At 38.0% G+C, this 17,666-nt stretch overlaps 1 protein-coding gene across 3 annotated transcripts in view; it reads left to right on the top strand.

Annotated features, from left to right (window-relative positions):
- Positions 1-1,240: 1,240 nt before the first annotated feature.
- Positions 1,241-17,666, top strand: part of mcama (melanoma cell adhesion molecule a) — an 83,487-nt gene continuing 67,061 nt past the window's right edge. Inside the window, exon 1 of one of the 3 annotated variants that reach the window (XM_015030491.1) lies at positions 1,241-1,430. In XM_015030491.1, the coding sequence (XP_014885977.1) occupies positions 1,370-1,430 (61 nt within the window). In that variant the 5' untranslated portion in view covers positions 1,241-1,369. The remainder of the gene's footprint in view (positions 1,431-17,666) is intronic. The other 2 variants (XM_015030489.1, XM_015030490.1) reach the window with 2 other exon arrangements.

Here is a 17,666-nt window from a genome sequence, read left to right as displayed (position 1 = left end):
ACCACACCAGAATTCACTTCAACCAAGCTGAGTTTGTAGGTCGACCAGAGTTCACTTTTTTGGTCTGCATCAGTTTGATTGTGCATTCATACCTCCCAAACGAACTGGACCTCCATAGGCAAATAAACTACAGTTTGATTAAAGTGGACTAAACAGGACTGGTGTAATAGAAACTATTGATAAATCTGCTAATTAACAAAGCCACGTAATCAAAACAACAAACTCTGGTTCCGCCTACAAACTTGGTTTGGTTGAAGATTAGCGTTAAGTCTTACAACTTAACTCTAAGTTAAGATTTAAGACTACACACCAAAGTATTTGAACTCTGGTGAATGCCAACTGAACTGGACACTGTTTCAAAAGCAAGAAGTAGTGGAAGAAATACTTTGTGGTCTGTTATCAAAGACAAAAGAGAAATCCTTCAAGTGCTAAAATTTAACGCCACTCTATTTTTGTTGACAGAAAGTTGTGCTCAGTGTCTTCTTCAGAGGTTTTCAAGGTTGTTTCCTTTAGTTGTTCTTGGTGCAGCACCGCCACAGGCAAGAAGGGGAAAAAGTTGCTGAAATGTTTGGTTTGTTTGATACAGTGTAGTGTGAAAGAGAACCACAGCAGCTGAAAATGTAACAAATGCTGCAGTTGTGGTGCCCCGTCAAACCGAGTCACACCTGGAAGTCACACTGGAATAGGTGCGAAAACACTGTAATAAGTCTATTGTGAACCGCTCCAGTGAACGCTAAAGGCCACGATCCGAGGAAGCTAACAGAACTGCATCATCCACAAAAAGCAACCTCCACTTGAATGCTGGGGTCCTATCCACAATTAATTTCCCCCCCTTTTTTTCTTTTTTTTATTTTTTATAATAAAAAAAAAAAAAAAAAAAGCTGTGAATTTTTGTGAGGTTGAGGCACACAACTAAATGTCTGCAGTTTAAAGATAAACCATATCAGGCCCTAAGTCTTTTTTTGTTGTTGTGCTTTTATAAAATATTCTGCATCTGCAAAATTAGTCCTAAAAGGACTCGCCACCTCCAACTGATATGGGAGGAAATAAGTTGTGTGAATGCAGCCAGCGGGACCTCAAAGGTGTGGCGCGATAAGGCAGCCATGTTTAATCTCAACCTTAAGGACTTCCTTCCAAGAAGAAATGTGAATTTAGAGCAGGAGAAACAGATAAGCTGCTTTTTTCAACAGGAATAGGAGGAGGACCCCGGCAGGACCTTAATTGCGTCCCTCCCCTTTTCCTCCCTCCTATTCTTCCTCCCTCCTCCTCTTGTCTCCTCCGGGCTGCTGGCGAACTTCTCTTCCACACCGACTCCACTTGTGTTCAGTTTGTATTTGGACTGGATAGGAGAGAGGAGCAAAGAGAAGACATGGCTTTCCTACGAGCGTTTCTGCCGCTGTTTCTTCATATCTTCCTGCTGAACCGAAGCGGTGAGTTAAACCGCATTTTAATTCCTCTTTTTATTATTTTTATTTAAAGAAAAAAGTTTAAACCAGGCAACAGACGGCGAGTTTTACTGGAAATTTAGCTGCTTTTTTTGGATGCTCTTGACATTTCTATGCGCAAACTCATGGACACCGTTCAAGTATAACTGCGTGCTAAATAATAATAATAATAATAAAAAAAATCTCGCTTTGCACTTACATTTGCAAACAGATAAGTAAGTATATCCAGCTGGTCTAGTTTTTTCTTGTTTAACTTTTAGTTTGAGCTTTTTAGACCTTAAAAAGCTCGGGGCGTTGTAAAAACCCTAAAAGGTGTAATTAATTACTGCGTAATTGATGCTGCTCATTAGCACTCCGAGTCCTGGCTTCAGCCGATAAAAGCCAGTTTAAACACTCTGACATGTGATAGGTGTTTTTAAAGGCTTGTGACCTTGTGCTCTGAAGTCTGGAGAAGTTATTAAAGCCTTAATACGCCTTGCTTTGGACCTGTAAAGAACCACTGTTCATGGCCGCAGGGCTAAAACTGAAGGACTCTGAGTGCAGTTTGGGTTTTTTTTTAGCCAGTAAATGTGATGGAAAGCTTTGTTTTACACGCAGTATGGTTATAATGTTTGTTTCTGTTCATGCCTGTTATAATTCACTTGTCGTGGGAAATAGTTGGAGGTTATCGTTTTTGTAAAAATCAAACAGTTTCTGATTTTCGTTTACTCAAATTGTTGCTTTAGTCTGCAATGGAAACATTTCTTACTGAACTAGTCTGCAGTATTAACCCATAAATAATTAAAGTAGAGCTCCACATAGCCAAGTATCTGTGCATTTGGGTTGTTTTGTATCAAGAAGTGTTGGAATCAATGGTATCAACCTTTCACAGGTTGCTGAGAAGGAATTAACTGTGATGAAAATCTAAAGTAAAAAGCACCAACAGATAAAAGTAAGAGTTGTTTACCCTCTCTTGACGTTTGTTGCATCAGGAAGTGCAGTGGAGATCGTCTCAGGGAACCATTGCTGGTGGCGTTGTCACAGCTTAGATCTGGGAATAACTTCAAACCAACCTAACTGTTCCAGTTCCAAGTTCAAAACCAGTGGGGGGCTAGTGGTGGGGGGGTCTCATTAAAATGCTCAGTGACCAGGCTTATGGGAACCTCCTCTTTCCAGACAGAAGCTGGATTTTTTTCTGTTCCCAGTTGGAAATACAACAAGAACAAAGACCAAGCAGAGTCAAAAGTGTTCACCATGCATATGAAATTTGGTGAACGTTTCAATAAGAAACTGTTTGTTTGACCTTGTCACAGTTTATTTCTGATTAAACTTGTGCTACATTGATAGGGCATTCTCTTTGTAGTTAGAAGTTAGATTTTCCCTGTTTTAAAATACAACAAGAATTTCCTCTAAAATCAGAATTCCAGCTCTAAAACAGATGGGGGTCCTCAAATATTACTGAGTTCAAAATCCAATGGCTGCCATCCATGTCAAACTAAAAATGGTCATTTATTGGCATTACTTTAAATTGCCTGTTGTCAAAATTGGAATGAAATGCCTTAGGGTTGGACGATATGGCTGAAAAACATGTCACAATATAAGCGTTTCATATTAGTCGATATCAGTAATTGTCTTTTGATAATAAATGATAAAAAAAATTTGTTTTAAATATCTAAATTACTACCAAACTGGTGGCGTGACCTTTCCTGTTTTATCCACAGCTTTCACCTCATTGCATTGTTTTCTTAGTTTTAAGGAGTTATGAGATGGTAGCAAAACCTTAAACTGCTGCTGTGCAAGTTACTCAACTGTTGTCGCTAGGTAACCAAAGAAAGATTGATGCCACCAAACTAGCTTAGCTGGCCTTTTTTATGAATCATAGTTCAGTGAATATTCTATATATTCCATCCATCCATCCATCCATCCATCCATCCATCCATCCATACATCCATCCATCCATCCATCCATCCATCCATCCATCCATCCATCCATCCATCCATCCATCCATCCATCCATCCATCCATCCATCCATCATCTTACACGCTTAACCCTAGTGGGGTCGCTATGGGTACTGGTGCCTATCTCCTGTGGTATTTTCTATGTATTGAGTATTGAATATTCTATCAGATGTATTATCAATTGATATTGATCACTTGTCTGTTGCGATAACACACCTCCTTGGTGAGTACTACAAGGTGTATAGTGGGGACAGTAAGCTCAGATATACATGCACCATTTTGTGCCCAAACAAAAGTTGGTTAGAAAAACTACAGAGGCAAAATTACCAGGACCCCAAAGGAGTATATTATTGACTTCTGTTGCTAGTAATATTACAACAATTAGCAAGTCCCAAAGAATGCTCAGTGATGGGATGTTATTCCCAGACTAAGCTGCAAAGTCTGCAAAAAGCCAATCCATAACTGCTGCAAGTAAAACAAACTGAAGACAAACTATTTCTGTGTTTTGTGTTAATCGTGGCACTGTGAGTGTTGGTCTCGATCTGAGCTGATGTTAAATGGTCAATTTTTGTGTTTTGACCAGTAAAGAAGCATTAACTTGATGTGAAAGTCCAGTTGTGATGATATGTGTCCATGTGAATGCTCGTACTCCTCCTGGTTCTGTGAAACCAGTCAGAATCTCTCTTTGTTGTTGTTTTTTTTCTTTTACAAACTCAAGCCTCATTTCCTCTAATTGCTCCGGTTCTGTATTTTTGCCTAAACTCCCTCAGTTAAGGCTGCAGCTCACTGTATCTTTATCGGATCATTCTGCAGAACATTTTACACCTTATTAATCCACAGATACTTTGAATAGAGATGTATAATCTGTCCAACTCTGTGCAGCTCAAGGTCCTGCATGCAGATGTGTTGCTTTGTCTGGAACATGCTTGAGGTATGCGAGGTATTTGGTTTGTGACTTTTTAAACAGAGAAGCCACTCGCCAACCAAACATTTCAACTCCAAATTTAGCTTATGAGGGTTTGTTGACATAATAACAGGTTAGTAACTGATGCAGACCGTAAGTGTTACGCTAAGTAGAGTTAGGATACATTCTCATCAACTCTGTTTAGTCATATTTAATCAACTCCAGTCATTTATCTAGAAAGTCCAGTTCGTATGGGGAGGTGTGAATGTGTAATTGAACTTTGTTGTGAGCTCTGGTGCACCTACAGACCTTGGTCCCTATTTGGTTGAAGTGAACTCTAGTGAGGTTCCAATGCAATTTTTCCTTTCACTCTTCAGCCACATTTAAATTATGTAGATAGAAGTTATAGCTGTATTTTCTTTGTTTTTTGGAAGGAAAAATTCCTCTGGTTGATCTAGATAAAAAAATAAAAAAATAAAAAAACTTGAGATAATAGTTACCAATGTTTTTATCTCCTTTTCCTTTAGAGGGTTAATTGGCATGGTTAGCTGGGGACAGGATCTGGGTTTGATCCAGGACTCCCTGTCGGGATTATTTCTCCTAGCTGGCCAGGGAACGTCTGGGAATGTCACAGAGGGAAGAACGTGGTAGTGGATACAGGGATTTTGTTTTAGACATAATGTTGTAAGTTATGTTTCCACATTTTTGTCCTTAACTAATTGGTAGAATCTTGTAATGATGCTGTGCTTTACCAATCACCTCATTTTCAGAGTTACTTTGTCCATGTTCTGGCTTGTTTTGTTTAATGTGAATCAATTGTTGTCAGAAGGAAATATATGCAGACTCATTTCTGAACTAAAAAAAACTTCAAAATACAAATTTTTAATGTAATCTATTACATTTTATTGGAAACTCTATATAGTAAAGTATTAAGCAGGTATTTTAAGGAAGCATTTTAAAAATATCATAGAATCTGATTCCAATTTTTGTTTCCTTTTCTCTAGAATGAACTATAATGTTATCTCTGCAAATTTGAATTTAACCTTAATATTTTCAAAATTAAATTCAATCCAAATTCAAAAATACTTGATGGATCCCAAAGGGAAATTAAATAATAGGAGGATGTAACTTTTATATAAAAAAAAGTTTTTTACGTATTCATTAAATTGTCACCATATCATGGCAGTGTAATATGAAACAGATAATCTGTGAAAGGATCAATCTCCTCCTCCCTGAGATACTATTGCCATCTGACGAAATGCACTTCCACTGACCAAAAATAACCAATCAGAGCCAGGAGGATGGTCTTAGCGCTGTCAATCAACCTCATGTCTTTGCTGTGCTAATTGCGAGGACAGAACTTACTGTTACACCTAAACCATTTATCTGCAGTCATCGGTGGCCATGCTAACTAGCATTAGCATTCACAATAAGCTCTGCTAGCTGCAGTGTATCAGAGATCAAGGGCTGGGGATGAGCAACGCCACAAGAAGGGTGATTGACAGCGTTAATATCCCAAAACAGGACCAGTTAGATTAACTGGTCTTTAAATTGTCCTTTATTTAAATGAGAAAGTATTAAACCTCCTGTCTAAACTTTTCCTACCCAAGTGGAAGCCTCCCTCTTTCTCTTTGTCTCACAACAGGACAGCACTCTCAGTCCCGCCCTGATCCCCTGTTTTTACCCAATCAGCCTCGTCTTAATTGGGTTACCTCCATTACATCCTCATCTCCCCTCTCCCTCCTCTGGAGAAGGAGTAAGCTGTCTGTTTCTAGATTAGGTCGGGGGGCCACTCACACAGACCCCGGTTCCTCCAAATAACTTTTAAATCAGGCACCGTCTGAACCGCCCTGCTCCCTAACGAACCCTGAAGGACACTTAGTCAAATACAGTTTGAGGCTAAAAGCGTTTCTCTTGTATGGAAATGAACCCAACCGGTGTGTGAGGAGAAGCCCTAACATTTAGCCATTTAGCTCAGTAGATACAGCACACATGCACACACACTCACACACATACCCGTATTGATTTCAGAGTCCAGTGTTCATCAGCATGATGGTCATGTTCTTCTGTAATAATGGGTGAGTGAGCCGGGCTGCCGTGCAGTAAATCTCTGCAGAGCTTTTATGTTGACATACACAGACAGGAAAGGATGGGCTTTTTAATCCGTGCTGTAATGAAATATTTCTAACTAAACAAGTCTTCATCCTTTGCTGCATTTAAAGGCAGGGTGGAATCGATAAAGTCGCTTTCTTTCTGTGTAAAGTAGCTTTTGCAATCAAAACATGAACAGGCTGTTTTTTATGCTGGGAAAGTAAAGCTACTTACAGTAATCACAAATTAGACAATAAATACTTTCCTACCAGAGGTGGGTAGTAACTAGTTACACTTACGTGAGTAACTTTTGGGAAAAAAATTTGAAGTTTTTACTAAGTTTTCCCTTACTTTTTGTTTGAGTTATTTTATTCAGAGACATGTCTACTCTTGGGCCTTGCACATATGTAACAAATATCTCTGCCACATCATTTAAAGAAATAATATACACACAGGATTGCTTTCAGAAAAGTTTTCATCCAAATGAACCCACACAAATCTGGCCTGAGCGTTATTTTAAATGTGCCAAACCCATAGAGGGCAGTATACCATAAAGCTGAAACCTATGTCAGCCAATGAAATAGCTTCAAAACAACCACAACTTCCTGTTAGGAATTAAACATGGTGCCGGGAAATTTGTTTGTGAGCCCAGTCATAATTCGTGTTATTCTTTACATCTGTAAATCTTGCGCATGCTCACAGCACTGGAGGGCAAAAGACTACAGGGCCCCTTTTTGGACATGGGGATTTTTTTTATTTTTTTTAATTTCCTCGCAATACTTTAGCGTTCCCTCGCAATACTTTTGCAAACTTACACAGACATAAACATGCAGTGAATAAATCAATTTTCAATCAGTTTTTTGCACCAGAGTTAAGAATAAACACTGATGCTCTTTAAATGTGCATACATTTGAAATTTTAAATTGACATTTGTGACTGTATACAAAATAGACCACCAAATATCGCAGTAAGTATATTGCGATGTAATGCAAAAGTATTGCAATAGAACACAAAAGAAAGCATTTTTCTCATGTCCTCTAGAGGGCTCCGTAAAATATGATTCTTTTACTTGTCATTCAAATAAAATGAAACTTTGAGATGTAGGTGTTATTAATTTATTACAGTGTGCACAACAAAGGGAAAAATAATACGGAAATAGGGAAATAATACAGAAAAAATGTTGAACGACTTAAAACCATTCAAATTCTTCTTTTTCTCCCTGTCAAGTGTAGAGATATATTGACGTATTATTGGTCATAGACTGTTTCCCATGTAGCCACACAAACACAGATACAGAGTTTTATTACATCTTCACTTTGGTTGGAGTTTAAAAACAATACATTTTAGTTGTATTTAACTGAGTTTTTGTGTGGATGAGAGACCAAAATGCATAGAAATGTTTTAGTTTCCACACATATCTGCCTACATGTGGGCTCGCCCTTACATCAGAATCCTCTACCAATGGAAGTACAAGTAACTTCCCTGAAAGAAGAACAAGCTTGTTTTAACCAAATACAAAGATATATACAGTAGATCAGATACTCAGTACTTCAGTAACCTTGTTTTTTAATGATCTCTAGTCTCTAAATACTTTTCCTTTCTGGTATGTCTTGGCTAAGTGCTCAGCTTTGATTCTGCCCCCTCCAATTAGAGCAGCTTTAGACGAATTGTGACATTAAACCAGTTTCTCAGTTTTCTCCCGGGGTTTCTTGAAAATCTGTCGTGTAATTTCTTGGAGAGCTTTCATTCGCTCCAATAGCCAGTCAGAGCGTGGGATGACTGTGGGACGGTTGCCATTCTTCAGCTGCAACTACAGCTCTTTGACTGGGCAGTGCTCACTTTTTTTCTTGTCTGGCATCACTACTAAAGACAAACCCTCTGAAATATCTTTGATTTGCTCATATTCATGGCTGTACTGTCAATTCTTTAAACATATTTTTGTGTGGACGTCTGTAGATGAATTTCTGTTTTTCTGTTTGTTTGTTTTTTTGTTGTTGTTTTTTTCTTTTACCATTGGAGCAAATATGAAGCTAGATTGATCTGAAGATTTTATTTGTGGTGTTACCTGAGATTAAAAACCAGTCTCTGTGACTGATTAACTACTATTTGAGTGTGGCTGAAGTTGTTTTAGTTGGTCTGTGAGGATTTATTGCCAGTGGAGTTAAAGACAACATGAAGGATGAACAGTTTTTACCAAAATGTTATTGCTGGCAAAATTCATTGGTACTGTAATCTTTTTTTAATCACAATTCCATTTCCAAACCCTTGCGTATAAAGATTTTACTTTTGTTTGTTTTTAAGTATTTTATTGAATAAATGGAAACAGAAAACAGCCAATCTAAAGATAAGTTTGAAACTGTTGAGACTTAATTAGCTACAAAATTCAAAGTGAAATAAGAGAGCAAAAATGATTTAGCTCATATTTTTCTTACTATTCTATATTTTAATCGGCTTTGAGAAGAATAAAATAACAAATTTCAGTTGCGAATGGTAAAGAAAACAAGCACTTGTTGCAAGGTCAAATGGAAATAGACTCAGTACCCAGAAAAAGTTTTTTCTCCTTGAATTCAAACCAGAAAACATTTTCTTCTTTGTGATGCAATACACATGTTGTGTTTAATATTCTTAAGTTTAAAAAGATGACCCAGAAAAATAAAAAGCTGTTTTGTCTCCTTGTCTTCTTGTTTTTTAATAGATAAATTTACTTTTCTATGACAACGCTGGTTGAGCTGTTGATAAGAATATCTAGTTTTGGAAACTTTATGGTAGTTGGGCCTATCAGTTAAAGTAAACACAGGCTGGTCGTCTTTATCAGTGTCTGGGTGCCTGGGAATGCCTCCGACGGGCTTGTCTGCATGCTGGAGGAGGAGTGCAGCTGTTGGCTCCAGTTGTCCATGTGGGATTAGTGCGTTTGCCTGAGTGATAGCCGGCCATGACAGCCATATAATCTAATGTATTGGCTCATTGTTTTCATTAAAGAGAGTGTGCTGTTTGATCCCAGTAGAATTATAATGCTGCTGCCCCGTAACTTTCAGGCATATGTCAGCTAATTCAGCCGGCGCTGATGTCAGTGCGTGGGGCAGTCAAATCCCACCTTACAGATATTTCATCTGCTTACTTTAACTGAGCTTATGTCTACATTCAGCAGTGTCTGTTATCACACACAGAAGACTAAAGCTATAAATAAAGGCTCACAGTTATAACCCCTATCCTGTTTGTTTAGGTTTGAGCAGGGAAAATGTCTAATAAATCTCAAGGAATTTTGGTTAGTTTTTTTTTTTTTTTTTTTTGTGGATTAACCAATTGACTTAACATGTAACATTGATTTTATACACACTGTTGCACGTGTGTCTTATAAAACTAACATGTCTCCACCACACTTTACCGTTGTTGATGCGAGGAGCCGCCATATTGGATGTCAAAGTTGGCTTTTGAGAAATTCTCTGACTTTCTGAGTGGAAAGACAACGTGGAGTGGTACCTTATTTTGGTTTTCTGACTCAGAAGTTAGAATTTCCCAGTTCTGACTAAAAATGAAGCATATGTTTAATATCTCCTCTGAGAATGTTTCCGTCCAACTTCCAAAAGTTTTGAGCAAATTTTTAAAGTTTGTTAGATGTTCATATAAAATTTTTGTTCAGTGTAAGTAAACATTTATATTTATCTTCAAATTTACCTGTAAGGCTTTATGATATTTGGTCTGGTCTGGTGGACCCAAACAACACTAAATATGTCGGGTATGTGGTCATCAATTTTATTTTTCTGAATTACATTCTTCACAGAAAATAACCCAAGGCCAATGAGTCTCAGGTTTAAAAAAATAATTACTTTTATTCGTTTTGCTATTATAAAAAGTGAAAACGGGTCCCATACAGCCGAACAGTTAAGATGTTGCAAAAAAAGAGGAAAGAATGTGAATTAGCCAAATCTACTGGTTTGGAATGAATTATCTAGGCTATGCAAAATGTAATTTTGTCTAATGTTGTTGTTACATATTAAGGCTGTAACAAACAGGAAGTAGAGACTCCAAACTATCATGGACCAAATGCCTCAGAAAAAATAGAGAATCATCCCCTTTGTGCTGAAGGTTTGGAGTGAAGTTTTTCTTTTTCAGGTTTTTGGTAAGGCAGAGATTCACCAGTGAATGGAAATGTTCGCTATGTCACAAGTTATTTGACAAATGTGTTTCCATCTCTCTTTAGCGCTTAAGCTCTTTCAGAAAATACAAAAACCACCTCAATCGTGTGTAAAAACTTTTTAGTGAAATTGATAGTTGTTTCAAATTTTGCTGTTCCTATCAACTGTTTCTTACTCATAAGCATAAAACAAGATGGAAACGTTGCTGATGTTAACCTTATTTTCTATATTCCACCTGCGGTTCACACTAAATGAAATGTGTTATATAACTTTAATAAATAAAGTTTATCAGTAGGAGGTTTCTTATTTTGGTTTGATCAGTGGTCATAATTCTTCACATTTTCCTCAAAGGTGAGAGCAGTGTCAAAGTAAATATGCGAATAAATGACAACATAGGGAAGAACTGACAGGCATTTTCTGACAACCTACGTAAAATGAACCACAGACAACTTATGTGAGTTTTTACCAAGCTTTCATGAAAGAAGAAGATCCACCGGACCGCTCCAGCGAGCTGCAGACCACACGATAATTTTAACACGCCTTGTCGTTTGTTTTTTACTGTGTGTTTTAAGCGGATCATCAGATGTTCTGAATCATGTTTTAGGAAAATCAAAGAAACAGTTTCTAGCTGGCAGGAGCAGAACTGACAGCCACCCTCATGCCTGCGTTAAAGGGCTTCCAGGCGGCTTGTCTTGCATGTGTAGGTTTGAAGTCTGACTGGGGTTTTTAGACCCAGCAGCTTCTTCTGTAGTTTGATCCAAACCCTTCTGGGAGGGAATTTCTTCTCTATCGACTACCTTTCTGGTGCTGAAGAGCTGCTTGAAACATCCTTGACTCGCTATCCTCAGAGCATATCTTCAGACTTTACGAGATTGGAGATGGTTATTTAAACACACTCAAGAAAAAACACAGAAAGCTAATGAGAAAGCCGGTGTTCTGGTCTCAGAAATGTGATCAGTGTCTCCTGTAACAGAAATGATTTTGTTTTTTTCTGTTTTGCTGAACAGTGCTTAGAGGCCTGTGTATCTGAATCACAGGTATTGAATTTGGCTGACCTGCATGCACAGGATTGATTATTTCTGTGCAGCAGTTTGAAAGGGTTTTGAGGTATGCAGAGGCAAGTTTTTACTGGCCTTGATCCTCCCACTAGCATGATTTTTTTAACACATATATATGTATTTTTAATGAATGCTTATTTTGCAGACGTTATACTTTATATACACGTCATAGGCCCATATCAGCTGAGTTGAAATAATATTTTGGGACTTTTATGAATATAAACAATACTCAAGTATGTGAAAATTATGAAGTTATGGTAATTTATTTTGGGACAACATGGAGCTAATGGCCAACGAATGTATTAAATCTACCTTTATCTGCTGGTATCATCAGTTCATACCCAGTTATGTGCAGTACTACTTATTAATGTAATGTATCTTGCACTATTATTTAGTGGAAAGGGCACCAAAATGGTTTCCAGCCCGGGGTCCACTTCCTTGTATATCCGGCCCTGCATAGACATACAGTTTATGTTAGAAACAGTTACAGTTAGAAAGATACCAACTGCACACCTGTTTTTGTCGATTTTATGTAATTTAGTCATTTAAATAACTGTAACCTGGAGTCATACAAAGCTAAACTTGGAATATAATGGCTAGAGATGCACTAACTCGATATTAATACATGTATCGGTCTCAATATTGGTTATCGTGGCAATGTGCCCTGATCCTTAACGTGGATCTATTCAGCCTAATTCTGTGCTTTGTGATGAGTGATGTAATGCTTTTTTTATTTATTTTACATTATACTTAGAATAACTATTTGCACTTTCTGAACCATTTGAAAGAAGGTTTGTTTAAATTTGTTTTTACATGTTTGACAAAGCTAGTCAACCTACTGATTTAGTCAGTTTCAGTTAATTTTTTTTTAATTTCACATTGTCTGTTATACTCCTAATTGCACTGACTGAACAAATTAAAGTTTTCCATGTTGGATGAAATTTGTGAAGTTGTGGGTGTATTTAAGTGAGCTGTACTGATGAAGAGTTATTAAAAAATTAATTCAGTACATTTATGTCTGTTTTTAGAAAAAGAAACATTTAAGTCAGTTCAGCTGTTTTTCTGTATCTGATTGGAATCGGTATACATTAAATCTCAGACATCTGTGTCACAAGTGAAAAAAGTAAAGAAGTCGGACCATTTGAAATGATTCACTGCAATAAATGAACTTTCCAATAAAGAGATAATAAAGAAGCAAGTAGAATTTGCATTATTTTGTGAATTATACATGAAACATCTTGCTTATAAAGAATAATATTTGTGAAAACATAGATTAAATCAGGGATGTGTTCATGTTAATGAAAGAGTGGAGTCTCTTTCTTTGTTTTAAAACAAGATGTTCATTAGCCATGCTTCAGTCCTCAGCAGATCTGGCAATTTGTCTCTGAACTATGCCCAGGCAAAATTGGCCATCTGCACATGATGTCCCTTCATATTTAGAAGGCCCATCTGTAAGGACACATGGCACTCTCCTGGGCCGGGGTCCAAGTGTTGGCAGCAGCCCCGCCGGAGCCAAAGGGACAGGGGAAAAACACCCTCCAGTGAGAAACTGTTCCTTCCTCTTTTCCCCACTTTTCTTTGGTCTGCAGAGCCTCAACAGCAGCTGCTCATACCTGACGCCCAAAACCTTGGTCGGACCACATTCTGCAGGGTGGAGGGGGGTGGGGGGAAAGACCGGATTCATGTTACAAAGAAATTATACAAAAGGTCTTCGCCTGCCTCCCGCCTTTTCGAAGTCTTAGTTCCCTCCCCCCCCTCACCACCACCACATCGTGTCTCCTGAGGCACCTCTCTCATGCCCCACGTCTTTGTTCTGTTTTTGTCTTCTGAGTGTTGTGGACGGAGCCTGGGAATATTTACTCTTCCTTCTAGTCAACAGTTCTTTCAGGAACAGCAGGAGTGCACATGTAGCTGCAGCAGAACCACAGTTTTAATTTTTAAACTAGTTTTCGAAAAGAGTTAGAGTTATATTTAAACATATTTTTAGATGTTGCCATGGAAAGGTTCTTCAAAAATACAAAATCTTACCAAGTATTTTAGTCTAGCTTCTAGATTCTTGTGCAAATATCTCAGTAAACTTAAAATAAGACAAAGCTAACTTACAAGTAACTTTTCAGCAATATAAAAGTTGCTTGTATATTGTAACTTTAATTTGATGAAAATTATTGATTACATGAAATTATTGATGAAAAATACTAGTTCTGTTAGTAGATTATTTCACTTATAATAAGACATTTTTTTCCATATTATAAGTGAAATAATCTGCCAATGGAACTAATACTTTTTTAATCAGTTTTAAGGAATTATTTACTTAAAACAAAGTCCTGTATATTGCTGAAAAGTTATTTTTAAAATAGTTATTTCAAGTCTACTTGCAATAAACGTGATCAAAATTAGATAAGTCATTATCTAATAACACAACTAGATAATAAGGTCAAAGGGACAGTGAAATGTTTCTATCTAAAAAAATAGAGGGAGAGGTCAATAGGTTAGCTTTGCTAGCTTGACTTTGACAACCTTCACACGTAGATCTGCTGCAGAAAAATAAGGTGACCCACAAACCATCTTTCTGCCAGATCATCAGTAAAACAGGTGTTTAAATTAGCCAATCAACCACTGCTGTGTTCAGACGATCACTTATTAATAATCGCAAAATAAACATCAAGCCTGAAAACATTAAACTGTAATGTGTTCTTTGTGTGGAAAATGTTTGTGTGTTTTTTGGCATTGGATCCCAATACTTGAACTTAATCTCTACTATGTTAGTTAATGGAGATGTTGTCAGTCAGTTGCTACGGTAGAAAAATCTTACAGATTCCCAACAATGCTAGGTCTGATTACGTCACCTGGAGCGTTGCATCATGTTTTCAAAGTTATCCATTAATCAGTTAAGCTGTAAAAAAGCCTCTCGTTGAACTCTGTTAGCTGCAGAGTGGAAACCACAGAGACCTCTTTTCTTCCTTTGGGCCTGTTTGAAATGTGACCACAGGACTATGTCACTGCTAAGAGCTTACACTAGTATCTTCAAGCATGTGCTCTGGTAATGTATGCAAGATAAATTTCCTCTGCGAACAATGCACATGCCACAGAGCTTCTCCAGTAATTGCACGAGGCGTCCCCTCAGGCCTTGTCATTGTTCAGAGGAATGCCACGTTCTCTGATTACTTTTGTTGCTGGGTTTTGTGTCAAATTGCCAAATCATGTCTGTCACTGTCTTACATTCAGAAATGCCTCCAGAGCTCGCAAAAAATAGATTTTGTGCTGCGTGTCATCCATCAATGTGGTTAAGTTGGAAAGTGATATCATGACCACATATGATGGATCTATGAAAATAGCAAACATGGCAGCTGTCTTCCTGATGTTTATGGGTCAAAGAGTGCAGAGACTGCTTTTACAAAACACGAGACTAGTACAGAAAACACTCAGGTGTATTAGTATTAGAGTGCATTTGCTAGTTTTTATTAGTTATTAATTAAGTATTGCTTAGTTTCAGTTTAGTTTTATTAGTAATACTAGTAGTCATTTTAGCTTTGGTTTTGGTTGCAGAATTCAAACAAGACGTAGCATTGCATTGTGATCTTGCATGTGACTGGGTAATAAATACTCAACAGAAGATACTAATTTCAAAAAATGTTTTCAATTATTGTTGAACAACCAACAGATTCTGATGTTTTATCCCAGCTTTTGCTGTCGCCAACGCGTGGACTGGCGTAGGCGTCGCCAGGAAGAGAACAAAGTACCATAATTTGGCGTAAACTGCCTGAGTGGGGAAAAAATATCAATTAATTTCACATCAGTTCGAAAGGCCTGTAAATAAATTCATAGATACAAAAACAAAGGATATTATATGTATAATTTCAGTATGTTTTAGTTAGTTTTACAAATGCATGATACAGTTTTGGTTAGTTGTAGTTTCTCCCCATTAATTACCATTTTTATTTATTTCAGTTAATGAAAATGTTTTCCCATTTTCAGTTTTTATTATTTCATTAGTTTTAGTTAACTTTGTTAACCTTGCTTTGGTCACTACTGCTTTGGACAATGGCAGACTAAGTTAGACAGGCCAGATTTCATGCTTTCGAGAGGGAAACCCTGGAAACAAAACAGAGGAAACTAATCTTTTGCTTTAATTTCAAGTTATTAGCCAACATTCAGTTTTTGTCTTTCCTTCCCTGGAGATAAAACGACACCGCTCTTCCATTCTGGCGTAGCTCCAGCTGCCTGAAACATAGACTTGCATGCAGCCACATCTGTTATGCTGAAATGAAATGTGTGTGAATGCAGGCTGACTTTGATGGCGAAGCGACATGTCTGTGTTGGGTGTGTGCATGTGTACATAAATATTCATGACGACCCTGAGGCTCACCAGACCCTCCGTCATGGTGTTTGTCTTCTGCTAATGGGCTGTGCCATGCTCCAAGCCTGGCGTGCAGCTGGCACCTTCTAAACCACGCAAAATTAGCTGCTTCAAACCAACCAGCTTGTTGGAGAATTTCACGGATTTCTGGAGAATTTAAAGCATGAAATTTGCACATTAGTCTATTTCAATATGGCACACTGTGGAAAACAAAGTTTGTTTAATGTTATGCATATTGTAGGAACATTGTTTCTGTCTGCAGCTCAGCAATAAATGGTAACAACTCACATTTCATGGTTGGAGTGGAGTTCTGCCCTTTAGCCAATTAAAGATCCAGACTAATTGTTTCTGTCTCTTCTGCTGTTCAGTTAGTGGTTGCAAGGCATTTGTTTGGCAGATTCCCCAGAGGAACAATCTCTTGGGTTAACTGTCCCTCAGGAGCAACAAGAGGGGCAGAAAATCTGCCCCGCCAGGGTAAAACAGCAGCAACTGTTGATCCAATCCTGGAATCTGATGGAATGTTTTCACTCTGTTTGCATCTTTGCATGAGGTTAGCAAAAATATGCTAACGCCTGATTGGTTAACCCACATGAAAACGTAACTGCAGACCAATCACGTTGAATATAGCAGTGTCAGCCACATTTACTGACTTTAACTGCAAAATACATTTATATGCACAAATGGAATATAATTAAATGAAAAAAAANCCTATTTGTAATGCACTTCTTTAGAATAGCAGTCTCATGAAGAAGTGAGGTTTGTATCACTAAACTGCACACAGTAATTGTGTCAGGTTCTGGGCTTTTCTTTAAGAAAGGTCTCTCCCCTTCGGCTTCCCGTTGGGGAGTGGCCTGGAGTGGAGCTGCACGCCTGACCATTAACCTGTTCTCTCCGCTTCCAGGCGTGACTCAGACCTATATCCTCGGATCACCTGCAGAACCTTTAGATTGTTTCTGTTTTTTAATAAAAATAGTAACTCACCAGTTGTTTCCGGGTCTGATTCTGCATGTGGGTCAGAAGTCTACCCTCAATTATGACAAATTGTATTTTAAAATGTATTTATCATTATTAATGCTTTAAATTAATAAACAGGGAGAAAATCATAATTAGCAGATAAAACTCTTTCAATCAGTTTATTCAGGCTTTTTTGTCCTGATAGTGCTAGTCACTGTTGCAAAATATTGGATTGAGGATTCCCATTCCCTGTTGTCTACCTGCTGACTGCTAGTGAAAACTGCAGAAAATTAGATTTTTCCTGCGATGTACAGTAAGTTTGAGATGGACACAGTGATGAAAAACAGTGAATGTCTGGTTTCCTGCGGAGCTGACCACACTCTCCAGAGGTAAAGTGGTCAATAATCCAGTTGGTTGGGTTTCTCACAGCTGCCAGCATTACAGTGACTGCTCAATTGTGTTGGACGAGTCGCAGAAATCAAATCATGTGATCTGTACATCGCATTGTAGTTTGCGTTTCTCCAAACGCAAACTACATTGACTTCATGAAGGCTCTAAATTAATTACCTTAACCCTTGTGTTTACAAATGGGGTCCAACCGACCCCACACACGTAAAACTTGTATCATTTGTCACAGTCCTCCACATTTGCCTCAGTCCTCGCATGCACAGGGTTAAGGTGAGCCAGCAGCAGTCTCTGCAGGGCTAAGCGCTGGGGCTGAAGAGTTCAGCCATTGAAAATGACAGATTGTACTCGACAGCACAGCGGCTTTGTCAGGCCAAAC

Source organism: Poecilia latipinna, unplaced genomic scaffold, assembly GCF_001443285.1.
Source record: "Poecilia latipinna isolate Pla-1442-1.1 unplaced genomic scaffold, P_latipinna-1.0 Scaffold183, whole genome shotgun sequence".
NCBI lineage: Eukaryota > Metazoa > Chordata > Actinopteri > Cyprinodontiformes > Poeciliidae > Poecilia > Poecilia latipinna.
Note: the sequence above shows the minus strand (reverse complement) of the source record. Positions and strands in the feature narration are given on the sequence as shown.